Source organism: Triturus cristatus, chromosome 8 (assembly GCF_964204655.1).
Source record: "Triturus cristatus chromosome 8, aTriCri1.1, whole genome shotgun sequence".
Classification (NCBI taxonomy): Eukaryota; Metazoa; Chordata; class Amphibia; order Caudata; family Salamandridae; genus Triturus; species Triturus cristatus.
In genome coordinates, this window is record NC_140591.1 from 1,122,442,000 (window position 1) to 1,122,467,691 (window position 25,692).

At 42.0% G+C, this 25,692-nt stretch overlaps 1 protein-coding gene across 2 annotated transcripts in view; it reads right to left on the reverse strand.

Moving 5' to 3' along the window:
• RASA3 (RAS p21 protein activator 3) overlaps positions 1–25,692 on the reverse strand; it is an 886,845-nt gene that overhangs the window by 183,137 nt on the left and 678,016 nt on the right. For both annotated transcript variants that reach the window (XM_085622738.1, XM_085622739.1), the window contains exons 15-19: positions 25,048–25,154; positions 21,852–21,929; positions 20,669–20,746; positions 11,272–11,345; positions 8,359–8,465 (exon numbers count right to left, since the gene is read on the reverse strand). In XM_085622738.1, coding sequence (XP_085478864.1) covers positions 8,359–8,465; positions 11,272–11,345; positions 20,669–20,746; positions 21,852–21,929; positions 25,048–25,154 — 444 coding nt within the window. The remainder of the gene's footprint in view (positions 1–8,358; positions 8,466–11,271; positions 11,346–20,668; positions 20,747–21,851; positions 21,930–25,047; positions 25,155–25,692) is intronic.

Consider the following 25,692-nt stretch of genomic DNA (forward strand, 5'->3'; position numbering starts at 1 on the left):
CTCTAGTTTCCTGATGAGATCTCTTCCCTTTTTGTCATGCTTGAAATAAGGTTTGGGGCTTGGTAGGGAATCAACCAGAAGGTATTCTGGGATATCATTGACTCCTTGTCCTGGGTTGGCCCCAGCAGGTACACATTAAAGCCCCCTGAGACTATTATTTTGAACAGGGAGGTACCATCCTGCAGAGCTGAGATTCCATTTGTCAATTGTTCTTTAGCGGTCTGTTTTAGTTTTGCTTTTGGGGTATGTAGATGTTCATAAGACTAGGTTGAGTCTCAAGGGGCCCTGTTTCAGAGTGATTAAGACTATCTGCAGGCTGGTCCAAACTGTTGGTTTCATGCTATGGATACCTTGTAAGGCAACCTGGATGTAAATTGCGAATCCACTGCTTTGGCGGCTGTGTAGGGCTTCTTTTGTGGCCTGGATTGTGTAGTTGAAGTATCCTGGGATCGCTGGCACTTTTTTGGCCCATGTTTCATGTAGCATGATTATCTGGATAGATGGCAGGTAGTTCAGCGTCTCGTTGTCTGGTTTGTTCCATGACCAGGTTTGGAGCTTGCTTGCCTGGGCGGGCGGATGATAATGGACTTATTCATGATTGCTTTATTGATCAGTTCAAGACACATGAGATCCAACTCCAGTTGTGAGTTTGGGGAAGTCCTCTAATGATGCTCACTGGCTGCAGATGAGTTTGCAAAGCCGGGACCGTTGGTGATTTGCTCCGTGCGCTTCTTAGGATCGAGGTAGAGCTGTTGTGTCGAGCGGTGGGCACCTGGTTCTTCATATGCATGAGTATAATGCTGGAATTCAACAGTTCTGCATTTGCTGACACAGTCATCCCCCAGGTTTTAAAAACCGTGGTGACCCCTAGTACCAGGTTGGTGGCTGCATAGGATGCCCAAGCCGCCTTGGTGGTTTCATTTGTTTGTTCTGGTGAAGGGGGTAAGAACTCAACCGAGGCAATGTCAGCTGTAGCCAGGTTTGCTGTTTCTGGAATTTGACTTAGTCAGCGAAGGATGTTACTATGGTTGAGAAGGTCAAAGGGACCTCTTGATTGGTACGCAGGGTACATTAGAACTACCTGGTTGTTAGTTGTGCCAGGAGATGTAGTTGGTGTATTGGTGTTGTTGTTTCCAGTGGCACAAGGCAGCTTAACCTCAGTTGTGGTGAATGGAGCCCTTATTGCTGGTAGCTGTATGAACCTTGCTATGATTGTTGTTGCGTCCATTTTAGTGTTTACCTGGGGATTCAGATTTGCTTGGCCAGGGTTGGGTAGGTCCTGTGTCGGTTGGATGGTGTGCGACTGTGCGTTATTGTTGTCAGCTCAGCAACCGGAGTTACTGTGGGATGGGGGCTTCCTTCTACGAAGCCTGGTCTATTGGAAGGATGACTGCTAATTAAGGAACCGCAGCCAGGTTGGTGGCCTAGGCTAAGAAATCTGATGGCCCTATTTTTGTCTTGAGTACCCACTGGAGGATCTTGATTTTGGTTTCCTATTAGGGTTGGCGCCTGTCGACGCTCAGTGCAGTCACTCATTTCCTTCTTATTCATGGTAATAGTTTCCTGGGAGGTTGCAGTGTTTAAGTTAGCAGCTGGGGGCTCCATGTTGTTGGCACAGCCTGTTTCAGTCTCTTGTTCCTGTGGATTGCTTCTGTTTTGCAAATTTGGGTTGCTGCTTGGATTGCCAAAGAAGGAATGGATACTCCTCCTCGTGCTCATTTTATCCCTATGTTTTTATGCTTTGCGCCAGTTCTTCCTCTGTTGTCTGTCTGGCATTCGCTTAGAAGTCGTCTTTGAGTCTTGGTTTGTGCCCAGGGTTGCAATTAGGACAAGAGGTGGGCCTGTCCAAGGACAGATTATACTGTGGCACTTCCTCAGTTGTTGCCATGGGAGGTGTTGTCCCTGTCGCCGTTGTAGAGACCTGTGTAGATTTACCCTGGCAGGCACTAGATGCACTCTTTTTTGCAGTCGAGTGCTGAGTGAGCGCAGGCTGGGCAGGGTTTTGAGGCATTTGGTGGAAGGTCGCTTACCAAGGTTGCATGCTCCAAGGATTCTTTGAGGTCATAGAAGATGTCAATGTCAATCAGATTGGCTGGGAGTGTCTCTAGTTTGTCTAGAATTGGGGGTGCAGGCACATGGGCCAGCTGGCTCCATGGCTTCAGCCACTTTTTGAGCTCTAATTACAAGGCTGTTGAGGTTAGCAATCTTTTTATCGATCCCAGAGGTAAAAACTGCCAGGGTGTTCAGTAACTTGATTTGAGTGTCCATTTTCGTGGATTGGTAAATAAGAGAGTCTACTGTTAGTTGCAATGTGCTAGGCAAAATTGCCCACACATCTGTTTACTTATCTGCAGAATTGATTTGGTTACCGGGTGGGCCAGGATGTGTCAGTTCTGGGGTCTCTCCTGGAGTAGAGTTTGTGTAGTACAGCTGATACTCGCTGTATATAACTATCATGGCTTCCCATTCTGTTGAGGTGAGCGAGGGCAGATTTTGCAAAGGTTTGGCCTTGTGAGTGTCCAGGTTGGTGGGGCTGCAAGGTGGGTGCAGTTAGTATACGACATGTAATATATAGTAGTGTGTATCCAGAGTTGGGTTGATTGCCCTTTGCTTTATTGCTATTTTCAGACAGGGCGCCTTTTATGTAGCAAGGAGTGGACCCCTGGGCCAGCGGTAGAGGGACTGCGGAAGTAGCAAGTGGATGCAAGGTTGATTCCCTATCCTGGGTTCCCGTTGCTTTAATTAGGAAGGTTGAGTCGCCGTCATCTTTACTTTCAAACAAGTACGTAAGAGTGTTGATCTTGTCTGTGCATAGGTGTACTTGTGCAGAGAATGTGAATACAGAATGAGTTTCTCCCGTCTGCTTACAATGACTGTCAGAGTGTAAGGAAGTGTTGCCCCGAGCCTGCGAGACTCGACAGAGATTTGTTGGGCTCTTCTCCTCTTTGACGTTGGCATTAGTGCAGACTAATTCATCATAATCGAATTTGGGGCCATGCAGTGTAGCAAGCACTTTAGTTGCAGTATTTTGTCTGAGGTGCAAGGCTTCCGACCTGTCAGAAGAGCCCTGGTGAAGTGCCCTAAGAGAGATCATATATAGCGACTTGATTGATAACAGTTGGCTCTAAAGGGGACAGAAGACTCTGGATGTTTGAATTGGAAGTAAAGATGGCCGCTGCTTGGTCTTTCCGGTAAAAGAACTTGCTGTGAATTTTGGGACGACACTTTTTGTTAATATGTCCTAAACTGACGATAACTCTTTTGAGCAGGAATGGGACGGTGACATTGTAAATGTGGCTTTAGGGTTGCCTACTGCTAGAGTTGGACCTGAGGGTGGGGGCGCCGAGTTGTGGAGGATGACTGGCTCAGGGCTCACTAACACGCCGTCAAGTGCAATTTTACTTTTTGCTCGTGTTGTTGGGTAGCCACTCGTCTTGCTGGACTGAATATTGAGCATCTAACAAGCATTTTGTGCAACTCCCGTCACTCCTCATCTTCAATTTGCACCCTGCTTTAACTGGTAAAATTCAGGAACGCATCAAGTGTTCAGTGTGTAGTTTTTTTTCCTGGCTTGTAATCATGTTTCTGACACAAACAGGAAGTAATTCATGTTTGGGCATCCTTTCTAGTGTCATAACCAACATCTTAGATAGGAATCTAACTTTACTTTACTTTGCACAAGTTGGCTTATATCTAACAGAGCCTCTGCCAAAAAAGAATAGGTGTCACTGAAGTGCCCAATCCTACCTTTGAAAAGAGAGGTTCCAACAGTGAGAACTACTCACAGGGAGAATTGAAGATACTTGCTAAGAATATTTTTTTTCACACATGAGTTTTCACCATCAATTTTCACTATTAGACTAGAATGTCATGCGCTTCCAAAATAAAGTGTAACTTTGTCGCATTTGAGAAGAAAAATGGAGGACAAAAGAGCATGTTAAACTGGGTGTAAGCCTTAGGTGAGCCATAGAACTTGCACCAAGAGAATAATATTTTCAGAAAGAGGTCGATCAGGCCATGTTATCTCTAGGATTTTCAGACCCATTTATTTATCTCCTCCTTGTCCTAAATATTGACTGTGTTCGCGTCAACAATAGTGACCCAAAGAATACCCTTGAATTGGTCCCGGCCAGTTATTTCCGAGAGGTCGAAAGCCTCCAGCGCGCGCTACTGTGGGAAGGGCGACCGCGCATAGCGATTGCTAAGTTGACGCTTCCGTGGTACGACGGGGGTATCGCGCTTCCAGACATTCGACGTTATTATTGGGCCACTCAGTTGAGCGCGATTAATCATGGTGTCTATGGTCCGGCGCTGAGCCCCGGCTATGCCATGGACCGGTGGCTGCTGCGCGGGGGTAATTACCACAGAGCGCTGTACTCGAAGTCGTTGGACTTAACCCTTACGGGGCCCACCAGAGTGGCCGTGCACGTGTGGAAGGTGGCAACAGATTCACTGGGCTGGAAGGGGAAGCTTACCCTCGCCACCCCGTTGTTTGACTCCGATATTCTGGGAAAGCTTTGGCATACAAAAGGGTTTGAGAAATGGGACCTAATCGGTATATCCAGGGTTGGAGACCTTGTGGTTAAGGGTAGGGTGAAGTCATTTGAGGAGCTGCAGAAGGAATATGAGCTAGGGAGCACGGAGTTCTTCCGATACGCTCAAGTGTGTCACGCCTTGCGGTCAGTCCTTGTATAGGGGGAGACGGCGCTGTGTCCTCTCCGTTGGAGGACCGTATTCTGGATGGCCATATGCCGGAGAGTACGATCTCTCTCATCTATAAGAAATTAATTAATGTTCGGGCGGATCTTCTTCTAGGGTTGCGCGATCAATGGACTAGGGATGGCCTCGAATTAGATGATGAGGATTGGCAGTATGCAGTCTCCTCTCCCAAAGAGGTCGCGATCCCTGCGCGCCTGCGGCTGGTGCAGCTTAAAATCCTCCATAGAGTTTACGTGACAGGGCCTAGGCTGGTCCGTATGGGTTTCTCTGAGGAGGGCTTATGTAAGAGAGGCTGTGGTATGGTGGGCACCTTCCTACATATTATTTGGGAATGCGGTGCGATCATGGAGTTCTGGAAGCGAATCCACGATGTGATGGGGGAGGTGACGGGCATCGTCATGCAGCCGGAGGCGCGGTGTTGCCTCCTGAATGTTTGGGGTCCTACTGACCACGACGCGGCACAGACTCAGTGGGTGACCCTAGGGAACATGGTAGCTAAGCGTGACATCGCTCGCCTGTGGGGCTCTGCTGGGCCCCCACATTGACAGCGTGGATGGAAAACATGGATTGGTGCATGTTTAGGGAGAAGACAGTATATTGTGCTCGAGGGCGCCCCCGGAAATGGCACACCGTGTGGGGGCGGTGGAACCAGTATAGAGGGGGCATATGCCTGCCCCCAGACCCCGACCCGCCTGAGGAGCAGCTCTCCCCTTAGCATTCTTTCCGGCTTTGTAGTCTTCGCTGGTATGTGTTTGCCTTCTTGAGTCTCTGCCTTCCCCTCCTTTCCCCTACTAGAGATCTGTGTCTGATGGACGAAATGGGGCTCTCCCCCCCCTGATGGGAACCCTTTTTGTGCTTTAAGTACTTATCGCCTTGCTTGTGTTTGGGTTTGGGTGTGTGTTTATTTAAAACAGAACCTTTTGATTCTCCTGTCAGTCAAATGTGGGCGCGCGCTTGTGTTGTGTTTCTAAAGCTGCCGTACCCCCGGGTTGTCGGCTGAATAGCTGTGTCCCTGACTTAACAGAATAAAGGTTTTTAAAAAAACAATAGTGACCCAAGATATCTTTCAGGATAGGCTCCACTGCAAATACATTAAAATGTACCAGCACACATCCCTTGGGGATTCTTTTATACTATAATGTATCTGTAATAAAACTGCACTAGGGTCAATCATTTTTTATTCTGCTTCAAAGTGCAGGCAGTGACCCTGCAGTTGCAGAAGGCATGGATGGTATTTACTTACAGATGGTTGCTGTTTTGGTGGACGGAAAAGGAAGATCCATGAGCTGCAGTGTGTAACACTCTGAGTTCTCTGACAAAATTCAAGTCAGTTTTGTGTCCGATCAATGGATGATGGCAGAGAGGAAATCAGATAGCTAGGCATGATCAACTACCAAGAAGACCATGATTGATTACATGATCATAACCTCAATGCGCTAGTGCTAAACCTCAAGGAAGATGACTCACTTTGTAGGAAACTCCCAGTCTCTTTCTTGAGGAGAGCCGCATTATTCAAAATGATCACAAACCCTGAGTTCTTGTATAAACTGTAGAACATGCCATTTTAAACTCCAGTCAACTTCTGGAAAACCAATACCCTTCTCCAGTCATCGCTCTAGGATTAAAGTATGTTTATAATATCCCTAAACACACTATGTTGGTGTGTGTATGATGGAAAGATTGCTCTTCTCCATTTATGCATATAGTATTGGGCTTTCCAGTTGGTCAGAGTAAATGACCAGCCCTTCACACCATAAAATTAACCTTCTTTCAGAATGATTTATAGATATGCTTGAGGTTTCAGGTACAACTGATACGTGCGCTATGGAGGGTGCGCTCTGATTAAGCTCCGCCTCCCCACTGTGGCTATCTTGCATCCTTGGTGTTTAGCTGCCGCTTCAACAGACTGGAAGTGGAAGATTACCGGGGACACCCCCTTGTCGGTGGTTGGAAGTGAGAAAGAAGTGAAGCAGGGATCAGTATGTCAAAATTAGTGACCTTTAAGGATATCAGTCCATCAAAACATTTGTCATCAGATTGGTGACAAATTATAAATCAAAGTGAGATAACTATTTTTGATACTTTTGACAGCCATGCACTTGGGACATAACACCAGAATATTTAGAAACTTCTCCATGCTGCATGTCATAGAGACTGTGGGCACAACGCAACCCAATTTAAATTATAATAAGACAATGTGCCAAAATGCAGATGTTTTAGATTAATAGTATATGTTTACTGGGCATGACTTTGGGAATTCCCCCATGACCTGCTGGCCAAGAATGTTATGTTTGGTGCATGTGGCAACCTGTACCTTATGTAAAGTTCCAAACTCTTAGCCCTCTTGGGTACGGTGGTGAATTTCAGAGATGTAGCACGAAAACTAAGGATTCAAATGCCACGCACTGTACACTAATGGTGCTCAAACATGGATCTGTGAACATCTGATGAGAGAGTCATGTACACTTTTAGGAGGTGCCCCGAAAGGTTCAGCAAGGTTTGGAGACCATGGAGGAAACTTTTTGGACTTGGAAAATCCAGGGATAGATGATGAGGGCGCATGTATTACAGAGAATAACAGTGTGCTGGAGAAAGAAGCATCAATGTTGAATTCTACTTTTTTGCTTCATGTTAATGAAGTACTTTCAAAGCTCATCTGGAAAGATGTCCTCTGACATAGGGAAGGGGTATGTGACCAGGACCATATATTGCAAAGTTCTTTACACCTATTTGTCACTAAATAAAAAAATCAAAAAAGTGTAAAACAATACTTTTTGAGAAATAAGATTTGAAGCTGTATAACTCACCATCCCCTTGTAAACACAAGCAGGAACCAGACCAATACTTTGCTCTAATGTGTTGCTTTGTAGAACTAAATCTTAGCTCTAATCTGAAAGGATTCAGCATCTTTCATTGTAGCCTAGGCCCTTTCACTTATGAGCATGCAATGTCACTCATTGATTTTTGTCAGTGATCCCACCTGGAATTCCATTCCATTCGTATGCCGATTACACACAGGCATACCTGCGTGCCACTTGGATGGTGAATCAATTGTCCACCCTATCAAGGGATTAGCGGATGAGTAGCATGATGACCAAAGCAGATTTTACCTCATGGGTGACCATTTTGCCACCACTTCAAAGACCTAGATTAGTGGTATGAGGCTGTTAACCAGCAGTGCCGAACATGACATATGCAAATTTATCTAGCAAATTAGGATCTTTGAGTTCAATGAAAAATTATGTAAACCTCAAAAATGTTAAGGTACGTTATTGATATGAATGAGCTATGTGCACTCTTCTATATGCATGTCGCAGATGTTTTCAGTGGCTTTTAGAACAATATATATTTTGTAATTTTTATCATTTGCCTGCTATCATTTCTTCTATTTTGTGTGCTGTATGTTATTTGCTCGTAGCCCCAAGAACCATTTTTTCAACAATTTACAAAATGTTATAAAATAAAACTACAGCAGTTGCTGTGCACGGTCTTTGGCTGTAATGAACATCTATATCTCACCACTAATACAGAAACCTCACAGGGCCATTACTTTTTATTAATTCCTCAAAAGTAGAGAAATAAATGAAAACAACCCGTAAAACCCAAATATTGTACAATACTTTTCTTTAAAAAAAATACCTTTGCTTTTCTGATAGGTAAATTCATGGTTTGTTAGCCGAAACCATCTCTTCTTGAAATTTTTCATACCAAACCGTTTTCTTCCTTGTGCTCGCTTGATCATAAACCTGTTAGATACAGGACAACAGTCAGCAAATAAAACCGTAGGTTGTAACCACAAATCGCAAACATTTGCTACACAATTATTTTTTGAGTTTTAAATGCACTTAGAAAAACACAATTTGTGAGAGTGGTTCATTCGACGCAGTAGTACTTCTTCTATTCTATACATATAAGCCACAGATAGCATAGGCAGGGTCTGAGGCATACGGAAAGACTGGCGCACCTTCATACAAAACAATAAAACCAATACACACAACAATAGCAACAATGTTGCTGGGTGGGGGTTAGGAGCTATCTAAAAAGAAAATTGGTGATGAAATTGACAAATTTGAAGGTAACAACAGCTGTGATGGAAGAAAGGTAGAAAGATAAAGTGGTTCATTATATTCCATGCTCCTTTTGGCTATAGAAAAATTCACCTGATCAATGAAGGATGACGTCTCTGAAATCCAGACTACTCAAGAGAAGTGTTCATCACTGCTAGGTCAAAGACCTACCGTGTCAGCATGGTGTATAATACGTGCTTGTAAATGGTTTCAGAACCTGCATGCAGATACAGCTCGAACAGGATCCGACTCAAAGTCACTGATATATACCATACAGGTACACCACAAGAACAAGATAAAAGGAAATTGTGTACTCTACAGCATATAAACATCATCTTAATCTCTTTAGTGATGATAGAATCAACTCCAGGGGAAAACTCTCAGTTAGCAGAAATCTGACGAGCTAGGAGACATTTTGGAAATATATGATGGAGAATGTGCGGAAAGGAACACATTTAGGTTCTTCTCACTCCTCATAAATACAGGTAGGTGTTTACCCTAGTGAAGTCTGTCGAATATATAATAGGTCCCATAGTGCAAGTCGATGTGTACCCCTTTTTATAAATCCACTGGATATGATCCAAACTATATATCAAGACTAGTTTTGCAATGGCGGAAGAGGGGTAAGCCAGCCTGGTTGTTGTAAGTGAACACCTTAAAATTATACTCAAGTAATCAAAAAAAGTAGATGTGGTCAAGAATCTAGAGTGCAAATTGAGATCTCTAGGATATAGAATATGAGTCTATAAACACCACTAGGCCCTGCCACCCTCCATAATGCCAAGATTACTGTTGAAACAAACTCTACCTATATCATTTACCACCGCTTTCTTGTTTTTTATTACGACCGAGCATCGTGTCTTCATTCATATTATTGCTGGTAACTGAAGGGGTACTCTGTTGATGAAATGTGCATGGCTATATTCTTCAAGTATACTCGCCCAAATCCTTTACAGAACAATTTATTAGGGCCTTTGCTGAATTCATTCACTTTGTATGTTCCTTATCACATCTGCAATAAGGTTATTACATGCATTCATTCCCCTTCTGAAATCTTAGTAGATAACATTTGACCTAATCATTGTCCATCAATGAGTGAGGAATTTCAGTAAGACACTGAAGAAAAGGCCTAGACCCACATTCGCATGGTGTGGAAGAAACAGGAATGGCTGCCAGAGTGCCAGGCAGAACCTTATGTAGACACAACATGGTAGGACGGAGCCGCAACTGTCATCGCTGAAGAGCCATTGCTGAAGACAAATTTTCCAGATCCAGTCTGGCACCTTGGGGTTATTCACAAAGTAATGAATCTGCCAGAAGTATCCATCAGAAAGTCAGGATTAGTTTAAAAACGCTTGTAAATGTTTTTTTCCCCTTAGCTACTAAGGGAAATGTTTGATTGACCAATGTTTTATTTCCCTGCAGTAACTAAGCAATATTAAATGCTTCTCAGGAATGGAACTTCTACCGGCTTAAAAACAAATAATGTGCATTCTAAATCAGGGGATCAAACCAGGTTCAACATGATATCATGCCATGACTACATTCAGTAGACACCTACAGTTATTTCCTAATATTTGCATGTCTTCCCAGTTCCGACAACAACAATTCTGGAGTGCTAATTCACCACAATTGATTTCATACTCCTTTATTGACAGTGGGATATATGTTTGGTAGCATTCCTCCCGAATTGAAGAATTTTACCAAAACCAATACCCAATACATGCAATTTTTCTATTACTTTTAATGATATGGATTCACACACATAGGCTTCCAATGATCCAAGGTTCATTCCAACCATCCCAGCTTGCCTACATCTGCTTGTTGCAGATAGGCTGTATGTTTCCACTATCAGTTGGCGTACACCCCCCACTTTTTGTCTAATTCTATAAGTATCTATGCTCCTAGAAGTTATATTAACCAAGACCATTTATAAAGCAGGTGAGAAAATTGTTGCTCTCACTTTATGTTCTACCTGCAATCAAATTCCAGTGTGCATTACTAATAAACTCATACTCCATGACTGTCCCTAGTCCAGGAGCTATATTGGCTATTCCTTGAGACTATAGGATCATAAACAACCATTAACCATAATTAAGTGATCACTTGCTTACAGCATGCAGTTTTTGCTCTGATCATCAGTGGTAACTAGGATCAAGGACAACAGCATCCCATTAATCCATCTTAATAGCCAGATTCCGTATCCAAAAGCCTAGAAAGTAAAACCTCTGAATTAAAAGCTCCAGCTAAGGCTAATATGCATGTTAGAGGCTTCTTGACAGTCTTGCATTATTGTATCCACATCACTAAAACATATTTTTGTGCAGGAAGATTTGCATGAATAAAGTTTAGGTTGTGCCATTTCTTTCCTTTTGCCAAATTAATATTAAAATAATTAATATAATCCAGAATTGTTATTCAGATGACTGGTAAGAGGCTCAATTCACACAAATGTTTAAACTGTCTCATTTAATCATTTACATACCCTTCTTTAAGAAGTATAGGCTGCTCGATGCTCTTGTGATCTCTTCTTCCAGAAGATGAAATCAAATCTAGAAACTTTAGAGAATGTACGGAAAGGTCAAACGACAAGAAATATGACTTCATTTAAACTTACTATAAGTATCATTAAGTCTACAGTTCAATCAACCTTTTAAGACATACCATATTAAATTTAAAAAAAAAACATCACTGTCAATGCTAACATTATCTTTATGAGGAGCTTATTTCTACATTATAGGTAATTAGATATGCAGACATGCGTGATCACTTTTCAAAAACCCATGTAGAATTAATGTTACTAAGAACAATGAACTGCTCGGTTACAATAATAGATCATTTGTAACTGGTTTGCAATATTTATTATTTCCTTTGAAGCTGATGACTGCAGTGGGATTTTGCAGTCTCTGTTGAACAATCAACACATCTATTAATAAAAACGATGGGAACTATATGAATGAACAGTAGTCGACAAGCAGCGACATTTCCACTCACCTTCTCTTAACTAGTATCAGGAAATTCAATGTTACAAAGTGGTAAATCCTAATTAGTGCACTGGCCAACTACTGCCTGATTTATCTTCTAGGCAGCTCTGTTCTATCTACATTTAGATGTGGGAATGTGTGTCCGTCCACTTTTCGGTCATCAGATTTGTGGGTGAATGAACATTGTATTATTAGAGTACACTGCACACCCATTAACATCATTTGTAATTCTGAAAAATGACTAGAAACTGTACTTGTTTCAAGAAAAGTTTGATTGGGAATTGTTTCCTCAAAATAGTGTAAGATCATTCATTGATCAAAGGACTAAAAGAAGAGCTATCCAAGCACAATGAATTTTAGATATTTGCAAAAATGTCAAAGAAGACAACTTTATGGTGTGCCCCAGCAAGTATCTTCAAAGGTGGAAGTGAACAAAAGAGCAGTGTTCAGAATACAGAAGGATTTGAAGCTGATGTCCTTCACCAATGGGAGCAAATGGAAATTTACGTACAAGGTAGACGCTGAATTGCTGGGGATAGCCATTAATCAGCAGCACAAGAGCATTCTGGATAATCTGTAGGCAAGATAAGTGATATTACCACAAGCCATGACACTAAGCATAGCTGTGAACAATGCAGGAATAAAGGCCTGAACCACTGTTGTTGTACATGGAGAAGGCAGCAAGGGGGAGACAAGGATGAGTCCTTTACTGCTTTCAGCAGATGAAAATAGGCAGAAGTCACATTACTGACTTGAGGGGTCTTCAATAATAAAGTACGGGCAGGAAATCTTAAAGGAAGGAGAAAATGCTGTTTGCACAGTAGTTGAGCCCTAGCTGCACTATAAGCTGTGCATAAGTTCCTTAATTATTACATTGGTCTGTGGGTGATAAGGGTTTGCAGTGAGTTCTATGTATGTTGCTATCACTACAATAATTGACTCCCAGCACTTTATGACAGATGCTTTAGCTGCAGTCTCACACAGTCAACTGGAAACAAGTGATTGAAGAAGCTGTAGTGGTTGTTTCAGTTCCACTGGAATATTAAGTACAAGCCTCACAATTGTTACAGCAAATGCTTCTGGTACAATGCAGCACTGCTGTTGCAGAGGTATCCTCAACTCCTGTATACTAGCATGAAAATTACAGAACAGGAAGTTAAACACAATGATGACTTACTTAGAACTGAGATCAAAAATTCCTCAGTTGTGAGTGTTGGCCCTTTAGCTCTACGTTTTGCTAATTTTTCATTTTTCTTTACTTCATTAATGTACTTCCGTCTATGTCATCAGTGTCATGTGATGTTACTTTCTGTGATGCCATTGTGGGTGAAAGTGTGCATGATGTCATTTCTGATACTCTCTTATTTTTTCAGCAAATGACATCCATGTTAAAAGGCTCGCTACAATCCTGAAAAAAGAAACACCTTATATAATAATGTTTCTGGTAGATACTCCTCCTCCTGCTGATTCCTCACCTTATGTAAACTTCTTCCAGGTTTCTGAGTAGTCTGAAGTTTTTTTTCTCCAGAAATGGCTATCCAGCGCTACCAGGTGCCAGGTGTCACCACCACACTCCAGCTGCAACATGCCTCTGAACATATAGTCATTGGGCATATTAGGCTTTAAGTGGTGAGCTTGCATCAGTTCATGACATTTTTTACGCTCCCCATTGCAGTGTGCAGAAAGTAATGAAAGAGGCATGACAGCGAACAGTACAGCACAAAGCTTTGCATAATGTGGGATCTTCCTAATCATAGCACTAGTTCATTGGGGAAGAGTGAGAGTGGTGAGGAATCTGCAGGAAGATTATGTATTTATCAGAAATATCCCAAAAGCAGTAACTCCATGGGAGGAGGGACTTAGTAGTGCTGATTAGTCAAGGAAGTCATGGATGTAAGGCAGTAGTAAGGATGACTACATAGCTGATTGGAAGATGTTGGAACCAGGATGTCTCTGGAAAGGGATGTCAAACCAGCCATAGCACTGGTGGAATGAGCACAAATTCCCTCTGGGTGGTTTCTCTTGGCCACGGTGTAGCATGTCCAGGACAAGAGGATGACACAATGGGAAATAGCACATTCGGTCATCGCCTTTTCAATTTTCCCTCAAGAGAAGCCCACAAAAAGTTGGCAATCAACTCTGTCCTGTAGTGTGGGTTTAATGCAATATGACATGCATGCCTGGTATCCAGCTGACACAGATGTTCCACCCCCTTGGTTGGATGTGGAGCATGGAAGAAAGAAGGACAAGTGGTAGTCTGTGCATTTTTTAAAGCAGAAGCCACTTTGGAAGGACAAAGAACCAACCTGGCTGGCTAGGAAACAGTGAAGGGTTAGGAAACAGTGAAGGGTGGACGAATTGATAGAGCTTGAATTTCTCGAATACTGCAAGCAGAAATAATTGCTTCCAACAAAACTGTTTTCAATGCAATGAGACGAATCAGGAAACTATGCTTTAGTTTAAAAGGACATGCCATCAAGAAAATGAAACACAAAACAAGGTAAAGCCAGGTCGTGGAGGAGACACTGCCTTCACCAGTGTCAAAGTATGAAAATACAAGGACTGCCAACCTCTACAGTAAAGCAGCTACAACTGCCAGAACATTTGGAAAGATATGTGGTGCTGTTGCCAGTCCAAACATGAGGACTGCAAACTGATAGAGTTGGGGTCGCACTGTGAAACTCAAGTGATAATCAGAAGATAGATGCAGGCCCCCTTGAGGTCCAGGAACACCAACCAATCCCCTATGGTCAAAGCCAACAGGATCAAGCTGAGGTAAAGATACAAGATAGGCTTTAGGGCTCTGTCTTTCTTTGGGACCAAGACGCAGAGGGAGTAAAATATTGTGCCCTTCTCTTCCAGAGGCACCACTTCTATGGTCCCTTTTGCCAGCAAGGGCAGAACTTTTGCCTCCGTGAGCAGCTTAAGCTGATGATCGCGCTCTGAAGGAAGGGGGTTATCTGAAAGGGAGAAAATGATGGGAAGAGTGTAGCCTCAGCGTATCACCTGGATCACCAGCAGTCCATTGTGATCACCTCTCACTGAGTGACTAAAATGGCAGACCGTCCCCCACACTAGAAGATGGTGTTGTGAGAGAGGAGAGTCAGAGGAGTATTGAGGCAGCACAGACCTCAGAGGAAGGTCGGGACTGGATCTGTTTGTCATGATGGTGTTGCTTCCTAAATCCACCCCTGCCTTGAAAGAAGCGGAGGTTGTGCCTGGCAGGGCCGAGACAGCTGCCATTAATTGGACAGTACAGCCCTAGAATTATCTCAGAACTCCCAATACTGTTGGAGAAACTGAAGAGCAGGGTAGGCCAGCCCTAAGATGAGAGCCGTAAGCCTGTTGTTCTTGAGACGTTTAAAGGAGGAGGAGGCCTTCTAACAGAATAGGCACTTGCCGTCAAAGGGTATATCTATGAGCATGGGCTTCTTCCAAACATTCTGCAGAACACATCCAAGCATGTCTATGTAGCATGACGGCTAGGCTCACAGAATGAGAAACTGCCTCTGGCTAGTCAAAACCACATTCCAGGATCTGTTTTGACACACCCAGGCCATTACTCACCAGGTCAGAAAAAGTCTTCTTCATGTGCTCTGGTAGGAAGACGACTTTAAGCATGGATATAGAGACCTGAAATGCAGGTGGCATTAGTGTGGAAAGCCAAGCTGCCAAAGAAAATCATCTTCCAACCCAAGGCATCAAGCTTCTTGGACTCCATATCTGGAGGAGCCACACAACAGGCATTGGGGTTCTCCTTTGAAGACAATGTTCGAATCACCAGATTCTCTGATGATGCATGAAAGGACAAAAAGTATAGGTCACTTGGAGCAGTCTAATGGCATCCGGTGATCTTTCTGCAGGCTGCTGGACCGAAAAACAGTTTCCCGTTGCAGTAATTATGGGGTCTGGAAAAGTGTTGTTACTTAGGAGCAGGATCTCTAAAGAAACTTGGGAGGTTGCAGGAGTTGTATCAGAATATGTGACTTCAATTCCACAGAGGTCAAAATCAGTTCCAAGGCCTCCGTCGCCTTCTGAGCAATTGGTGTGAAAGACAAGGCCTCCTTTGAGGCAGGGTCAGAGGGGTAAGAAATGTCCCCTTATGGATAGGTGTCTAGGCCACTGACATTTTGTCAACCCATATAAAGGCATCAATATCATAAGTAGGCAGGAGGTGATCATCTTCTGAGTCATCATACTCTATGCATTGGTAGACTTTATCTTCCATTGCGAAAGCATCTGAACCAACTATTTTGTTCAAGTTGACAAATCTTTGAGCCCTGGGGAGCTATGCTCTGACAATGGCTCATACATGTAATAACCTCTCACCTTCTTCTTTGCCACACATATATTTCGCCCTATTAACTATGTGGTTCTTGCTCACTTCATCAGCAGTGCCACCAGTGTCTTCAGGGATGGTGTCACAAAGGGCCCCATATAAATGAGTCACAAGGCCTTAGTCAGTTTTGGTTTTACCTTAAGCATAGGGGCCAAACCCATGAAGGCGTGGTGTTGGAACGCATTTGGTTCTGAGCCACCAGAATCACCAAAACCACAGGAACAGACCCTTCCTCACCCTGGGGAGTGGCCCAAAGGTTTACTGCACCATTCCGAAAAGAAACAGTATTACTAGCTGGAAAGCCGCGACATACATGGGGACTGAAGAAAGACCAGGGAACTACGGTCTCGACTTCTTAGGTGCCAGGAGTCTGCCCAGCATCGAGACTTTGAATGGTGCTGGGAACAGTATCTCTTGCTCGAGGAAGATGTGGCTTCTACTCCCTATAGCACCTTTTGTGTTTTTTGTGGAAGGAACTCTGAAGAGAATATTCCTGAAAAATGACCTACCTTTGTCAGAGGGAGTCTTTCGTAATGCGCTCCATTGGGCATTTCCCTGCTGGCCTTAGCCAAAAATAACTTGGGCTTCTACTCCACAGTGGCCCTAGGGTGCATAGAGGTGCAGGAGTTGTAGGCTTTTGTGGTGTTTCCCAACCCCAGACACCATATACAGTTATTGTGGGGTATCCGAAAGGGGCATCTAATTGCTGCACTACCTGCAAGGTTTGAAGCCTGAGGCCATTTGAGGAGACATGTTTGCTCTCAGTAGCTATGAATAGTTCCATATTGTGGACATCTCCAAAACAAAGGTGCGCATTCCTTAAAGTGATTGGTGTGCAGACAAAATATTGAGTTTAAAATGTCGACATACAGAAATGTCAAGTCCTAAATTACGTGAGTGAGAAATATCATCAGCAAGAATATCGTGGTCAAGAATATCGATTTAAGGTAAGAAATATCGATTTTAAAAACATAGAAGTCATTAATATTGTTTGCAAAAATATAGGGCCTGATTACGATGGCGGTGAACCTGCCACCAATAGGCTGTCGGTAGCGGGTTCACCACCATCATGAGGCCATTGCCCGCCCGCCAGATTGTGATGGCAGTCGGTGTGCTTGCGGGTGGAAAGCCCGACCTCCTTGGGTCGACAGTAGCAATTGTTCCGATTGCCTGTCGGACCGCCCGCATCCCCAGAATGGTAGGGGTGCCTAGCAGGCACGGCCCGCCTGATTAGGATGCAGTATCCCCACCAGCCTTTCCATGGTGGGTCACCTGACATGGAAAGGCTGGTAGGGATGGAATTTGGGGGCCCATAGCGGGCCCCCCTTGACCCCAGGCACTTTGAATTTCCACTTGGGGGCACCTATGGTTCTCTCCTACATTTCCGTGCACCATGTGGCAGACACTGCATGGTGCCTGCCACATAGTGCAGGGAAATGTTAATGGTGCATTTTTAACATTGAGACAGTGCTGCACCTAGAAGCACCCGCTGCAATGTTAAATATAGCAGATGCGACTGCCGTGGTGGCGGTCACATCGTAATTACATGTGTGGGACCGCTGCCTTATAGGCGGGCGGTCCCCAACCCCAGGACGATAGCGGACGGACCGAAGGCCATCGACCATCGTAATTACCCCCATGATTGTTTTAAATATTGATTATTTAGTTAGTGTTATGTATTTTAGTTTATATTTTAAATGTATGTGATGTATTTTTTGTATAAGTATGGTTTATATTTTTTAATATAACTGTGTTACATTTTTAGTAATTATACATTTTATTTTAATTGAATTTTGTGTTTTTTAGTTCCGTAGCGGGTTATGGGTTTATAGGGGAATAGGGTGGGAAGTAATTTAATTATATTAAATTAGCGATTATTTTTTATTTATTAATATTTATTGAATTGAGATTTATAGTGCTAATTGTGTGAAGTCATTTATTATTAATTAATTAACAATTGGTTGTTATTTAAAATGAATTAATTAATTGGTAATTAATTATGAGAATTGTGTAATTTATTTTAGGTGCACATTTTGGGGTTTATTGGGGTTAAAGGTGGGAAGTAATTTATTTGTGATTAATTAATAATTAGCTGTTAATTGACATTAATTAATTTATTGAAATTAATTATGGAAATTGTGTAATTAATTTTAGGGGCCGGTTGTGGGGTTTATAGGGGTAAAGGGTGGTAAGTAATTTATGTTTAATGAATTAATAATTAGATGTTACTTAATATTAATTAATTAATTGCAGATTAAATATGGAATTAGTGTAATTAATTTTACGTGTTTGTTGTGTGACAGATTTTCCTATTGTAGGTCCCTTTTGTAATGGTAGAGCCAAACAAAAATGAATTACCTATAGTTCTGACTGACTGAAGCATTTCCATCCATCATAGTTTGCTTTTCTCAAAAGAATGAAATACTACTCCGGTGATGGTATGGAAACTAGAAACAGGATTAGTAGACCACTAATCTCAAGAAATGCTGTGAAAAGGGGATTTTCTGTCCTTTTATATCAAGTCTGGTTTACAAGGGTTCTTACAAACTAGATTATATTGATTTCTTGAGGACACAAGTTAAACAAAAAAATGCATAGGGTATATGTCACTAATGTTCAAAATCATGGTCAATATGTGATATGGTGCTTTTCCAGAGGCAAGGCTCTTTATCTCAGCCGTTCCCTCCTATGCACTCCATACTCGTTGATTTATCATTTTTCATGATATTGTTGACACTTGTTTGAGACTAGGATAACTACATGCTTTACAACACTGACTTCCATTGCAATTGATCTTGCTAGTCATATCTTAGAACCATAACATACTGCATTTGACTTCTAACCACTAACTTTAGAATGTTACAGATGTATATTTGATATTATTGTTACGTGGCACTGCTTTCAAATGAAAGGTACAGGGTATAAATATTACTATCTCTCCAAAAAATAGTCTGAATATGTTAGAGAACTCGGAATGCAAAACATGTTGGTGGGAGTGGCCAGCTAAAGAAATATTCACATAATATTAATTAAAACATATGTGATATTTGCATAGCGTGGACCTACCAAAAAGGTAGTGGAGCAAATAACTAAGGAAGCAAAGGATTTTAAAATCAACAGTGAGTTCTGAGTTTGGCAATTGTTCCTATCCCAATTCTTGGTGCTCAGCACAAGTGGTGGAGTACTGTTTAGGAGGGTAAGTAAGAATGCCTGCTTACGAATGTATGGTGGTACTACGCATACTAATACCACGCGTGACATTACAACGTGGGTATTACTACACTAGTACCCCTACAACGACCTACCACTACAATGCACTCTTTTACCACGCATATGCCTTTACCACGCATACCATTATTAAACGCAAAGGAATGCGTGGTAAAGGCATATACTTGGTAAAAGTGTCTAAGGTAAGTTGCAGTACCTTACCCTACCCTAAACCCTAAATTAGTACCACTGCACGACCCCCGAGCCCCAATCCTTTCCCTACCCTAAACCCTAAATCACTAACTCTGCATGACCCTCCCCTGACCCCCAGTCCTCCCCCTACCCTAAAACACTACCCTGCACGACCCCCCAACCCTATCCTAAAACACTACTCTTGCATGACCCTCCCACTGACCACTAATCTTTTCCCTACCCTAAACCCTAAATCACTACCCCTGCATGGCACTCACACGATCCTCAGTCCTCTCCCTGCTCTAAAACACTACCTTGCACGGCCCCCTAACCCTACCCTAAAACACTACCCATGAACTCCCTCCACCCAACCCCAATAACCCTTACCTGTCTCTCCTTGTGGTTCCTCTGTCTCCTCGTGGTTCTCCTTGTTTCTGCAGTCTGCGGGGCTCTGCACGTTGTTGTGAGGAAACGGAAGAGCCTCTGTTTCCTCACAATGACGTGGATTGCCTATATTTTTTTACATCGTATGTGCTTTTACCATACATACCTTTAGAACAAAATTCATTGTAAAGGAATGCCTGGTAAAAGCACATGCGTTGTAAAAAAAATGCGTAGTAAAGACTACGCATTGTTACAACGCATGCGTGGTAACGCTTGTGTTGTAATGGCATGCGGGGTAACAGCCGCAATGTAATGGCTGCTTTCCCCTGCTTACGCATGCATTATCATGGCTGTCGTTTTTGTGAGGGAAATACTGCATTTTTGAGCACCTGAGATAATCACGGACACTCGAAGAGAGTGACTTTCTGACTGAGAAAAGGATGTGTAAAGTGTACTCTTCTCAATGAGCAACAACTATAAGGTTGTAGGAGGGACTGGAGCTAAGTGAAAAAATAGGGTGATAATGTTTGAGCAAGTAGAGGGTTGTTGAGGGAAGGAAGCACAGGGTAGAAAGAACACCAAGTAAAGGCAACGGAGGAAAGTGATTTAGATGTAATTTAAACTACCATCTTTGGAAATTGTACCTTAATTTCAACAGCAAGGTAGTACCTAAATAGCGCCAAAGGACTGTGGTGGACATTTGCATTTCTATCAAGCTTTCACATCTTCTTACGAACATTATAGCGCTCTATAAAACAGCATTCAGGTTGACTTACGTTTTTCACTGCATCAGCATACTTTTGTTCATTAAAATAGTCAAAAAAGGAAGCCATGAAGGATTCCTTGAAACTTGCCTGAAACGAGAAAGTATAATAGCAGATTTTAAAACTGCATTCCGAAAAGGAAAAAAGTATAGAGTTCTTACATGCAAGTTAATTACTGTAACATTAAAAACCCCTAATTCCTACACGATTTGCATGCTCACTTTCTTCTCTTCACATACATTATGAAGAGACGTTGTGTAATTTTTAGGTTTGACCTGTTTCTTCACACTCCAGAAGCATTTAAACAAGGCAAGCAATACATAAAATCAAGATGCAAAAATCAGCAGTGGACGTAGAATTATATTTTGATGACAGTGTGTGTGGTTTGACAGTAACGAAACACAAAATGTTATTTCTAAAAGTTTCTGTAACAGAAAGTAGATAACTAGGACTGCATATGATGCACGAGAATGATCACGTCCATAAACCATTCAGCAGTAATGTCAAAACTGGGATCAGACCAGTAGCAGCTCGCACAGGCAAGAGTGGTGGGGCAGGGTGGGTGGGGCATGGTTGAAGTCGACAGACGGTGGGATAAGTAATATTAAATAAATAAATAAATAAAACCACTTACTTTGCACTCGCCGCATCAACTCGTAGGCGATGTGGTGAGCGCAAAGTAAGTGTTTTTGTTTTTAAATATTACTTATCCTTCATCTGTCGACTTCCAGCCCCCCCCCACACTGCCCTTATCAGTGCGAGCCACCACTGGATCAGACTGTAATGATTACCATCAAATTCAAAAAGCAGACTTTAAATCTATAGGCTAGCCTACCCAATAAGTCAATTTTTATAGATAACTTCCGCTTATTTGCAAGCTTGCTGTCTTCAATATTACACAAAACAAAATAATGGAGAGATGCACATCTTGTTTTACAGAGCCTCGCAGTCGAGTTACCTTAAAATATCAACATGGCAGTGGCTGCTCAATTTTCTTCTTCTTTTTTTTTTTGTTTATACATTTTCCATGTCTAGTTATTCCTTATCTCAGCAGTTTGATGTGCATCACATCCCACACATACCAAACGGTCCCTAGTCCTACACACTAGTGCCACTGAACCCAACACACACATTGTATCCTTCGAAGAGTGATCTACACATTGTGAATATGAAAGAAAGAACTGATGACACTTACAGATTTGGATTTTGATAAGCTTCCCAGCGTTTGAATCGTTTTGGAAATAAGTGTTAAGGTTCTAGATGTCTGTGGATCCTAGGAAATAAAGTGAAACGTAAATGTTATGGGAGAAAAAATGACCTGCTCTACTGGTATTTTTCCATAACTGATCACAACTAAGAGTGAATCAAAGATTGTTATTACTGATTATCATTGTGGATCAACTCATGCAACTTCCTCGAGTGTAAGCCTGTTATCACTGGAAGTGCTAAATCACTGGGCCCGATTCACAGAGCTAACTTAAGACAAAATCCTAAACTTACTACTTTTGGTATTCACAGAAGGCATGTAGTAGTAGTAAAGTTAGGATTTTGTCTTAAGTCTGTCTTAAGTCTGTCTTAAGTCTGTCCTAAGCTTGTCTTAAGTCTGTCCTAAATTTGTCTTAAGTCTGTCTTAAGTCTGTCTTAAGTCTGTCTTAAGTCTGTCTTAAGTTTGTCTTAAGTCTGTCTTCCTAAGTTTGTCTTAAGACTGTCTTAAGTCTGTCTTAAGTCTGGAAATTGGAACAAAAAGTGTCTCATTTGTAGGTGCAGATCACACTAAATAAATCAGACTGGGATCCATGGAAAGATAACCTATTTAGTAACTATACTCGTAGTATCAGTTGGTAAGAAACTTGAGAAGAATACTACAGCCACTTCAGATATCTGTATGTAGTAGGATAGTAACAAATTTGAATCCTGACAAATCCAGCAAGGTCCATAAAACGAGCACCAATGAGTTGGGTAAAAGAATATTAAAAGTGCGCCACACAAGTGTACCAATTTATTATTCATATACTATGACAGTTTGAGAGTGGGATGAACCAAGATAGGTTCCCTTTAAAACAACCATCAGTGAGTTGGTGTGGAAGAATGAACGTGCCATGCTTCTTCTTGGGGTTGAAGGCGTGAGGGCAGTATTCCATTTAACTTACCAGATGTGTTAAAACCCAATGTCACCCATTAAAAATATGCATATTTCAAAATAATAATTGGCCCAGCTAGGCAAACCCATAAGCACCCACATCTCCTGAATTCACCCTTATTTATTACTGTCCTATCCACACAGCTAGATGTCAAGCACTGTCTGTTTAACTGACCAATAGATGAGGACATCTTATTTTTTATTATATTATATTGCCTTACAAGTAGGAAATTTGACTGTGAATGTTAGGCGATTCAGGAAAGTCCTTGTATTTTCCTAATTTTTCTTTTCTTTCCCATTATGGTTATCCTATTTTATCACTGCGTGCCAACTGCAAGGCATATGGAAACAATAAAACTTATTCCAATATATTTGTGTAACTGCATCAGGAAATAGTGGGAAACTGACCCAGAAAAAGGAAAAGAAGCAGCAACAGAACATATGAGCCACGGTTGATTGAGAGAGACTATAGTGCCAAAATAATATGCAAAAAAAAGTGCATTGGGGAAAGGGATATTTAAACCCCTTTTCTAAAACAAGATAGAGTGGAATAGTAACAACAGACACTCTTTCTTCAATGAAGTTACAAAAATAGGTATAAAAACCATTTATATATATAGCAACATTGTTATTTAGTGGCTAGATTACATGAAAAACAGTTGTTAAGCCATGAGCCTGGAAAACTAGTAAGAGAACTTCTCAGTTTTGGCCTGAGGTAACAGGAATATTGGACAAATCACTTAAGGCTTTAGGAGCAAATTAGTTGCTCATAACATCTGGCACTTTGTTTTTAAAACCCTATAGAATCTCTGACAACTGTTGCTTGTCTCTCTGCCTTACATGATTAAGGTTGCTTGTAAAATGTGAAAGGTTGAGTTGTGTGTGAGATTTTCCAAAATCAATAGGTTTGTCTACTATGTAGTGCTAGCTGGATGTGAAGGGTTGTCAGATTTGCACAATTTTGACTTCTTAACATAACACCAAGCCATTAGTAACAGTTATGCCTGGTTGTACTTTTCCCATTTGGGAATGCACTAAAATAAAATAGGTATTAACAATATGTTCAAGCTGAGCTATCTCTGACGCAAGAGGGCCTGTCCCTGAAGAACAGCCCAACTCCATCACTGGCTGGACCATAACTGCCCTTCTCAAGTTAGGACCAAAGTCTTAAAAACAAGTAAATAAGAAAGACACAGACAAGTGTAAATCAAACATAGATAATTAACAACTGTATTAAAAAAACTAAAATGTGAAGAAACCAGCAGACAGATCTGTCTCGTAGCCACATGTTCCAGACAGGGATGGGATCCTCATAGACCTTTGATAGTGGTACCCAAATGGCGGTGCAGCGTGCGCAATGTAATTCGTTTTATTTCTTTATTTATGTACGTAACTCCGGTCGGCCGTATGCCGGAGTTTACTACCCCCCACCCTGCCCCACCCCACCGCCCCACAGCACTCCCCCCAGGAGCCACTACTGGGTACCCGCTATATCTGGAAACTAGTACCAACAGATTTCCTTCTTGCTATCGGGCATAACAACTCCGTCTCCCAGGAAGGCTTTATGGTTTACAGTTCATCTGGCAGTTTCTCCCACAGAGGACAAGACAGTATTGACTCTATGACCAGTTTCTCACCAAAAGCTGAGAGATTTTTTGGTAATCCTTTTAACTAACAGCACTGTGTGCTCTGACAGAAAGTGAGAGTTTAGGTTTTGCCAAAATAAAAGCTTCCTAGAGCGTCGAGAGTGATAATATAAACTGGGCCTGTGCTCATAGCTGGTACCGACCAGCTTCATTAAACACCCACACACATAATAACTCTGTACCATGAACCATCACTCTCAAATGAGTGCACACTAATTTATTTCATGTGTCCCTCTGTGTTTTGCACAGGTTAGGTTAGATGTCTGCAATGAGGTGTCGATGTGACAGAATTATCAGCCCAGCAGCAGTAATACTTACTCTCTGCGTTCTTCAAGAAACATTTGTGGTATTGGACTTTGAACTTACTCAGTCCGGGTCCATGTAGTCTAGTCATACACAACAGGAAACATGGAGGATTTCAAATAATTTAGGATAGCCTCCCTTTTCACACTACCAGATTGAAAAGGAGGCTGCCTACAGTGCAGCTTCTGTGTTCATACATGATCTGCAACACAGTACATAAAATTATTCCACATGCCTAGTACTTGGTTGCTGCATGTTTCACCCTAGGATGCAACATCAAACAAATGAGAAACCATACTCACTGGATGATGTGGCGAAAGCTGAAAAAGATTCGGAGAGAGAATCGCAGGTGCAAAAAATCGCAGGAAAATAAAGCTGCTCACAGCCGTATATCTTACATCTTGGTCTCCTATAAAAAAGACAAAAATATAAGAGACCTCATTAGCCTCATGACAATTAGCATTATTATTATTACTATTAGGTAGATTTCTTAGAGGGTGCGGTTACCCAGGAACTTTGGTATTTTGCCGTTAGATTAGAGCAGAGTACTGGCAGGGCTGTAAGCTCATAAAAGAAGAATATTTTTAGGATTCTTCTAAAGTTCAAATGTAAGGAATCATGGAAAGGTGTTCTAAACTTTGGCTGCTAGTATGAAAAGAGCAGGGAGCCAAGGCTAACACCCAGAAGGGGATGGGTAGGGAACAATGGAGCAATAGAACAGTCAGGTAGATACAACTAAGCATGGATAGCTCAAAGAAATAGTTGCATGATGGCAGAGTCATATATCTATAAGACCAGGCAAAACACCTTGAGTACTATCAAAAATAGATGAACAACAAGCAATCTGCAGTGTTTGGGCATCCGCCACAAATGTCAACCGTCAGTAATTGCCCTCAAAGAGTATTGCTGCAACAGAACCACCAATTGCTTGATTTGACCTCCTTCAC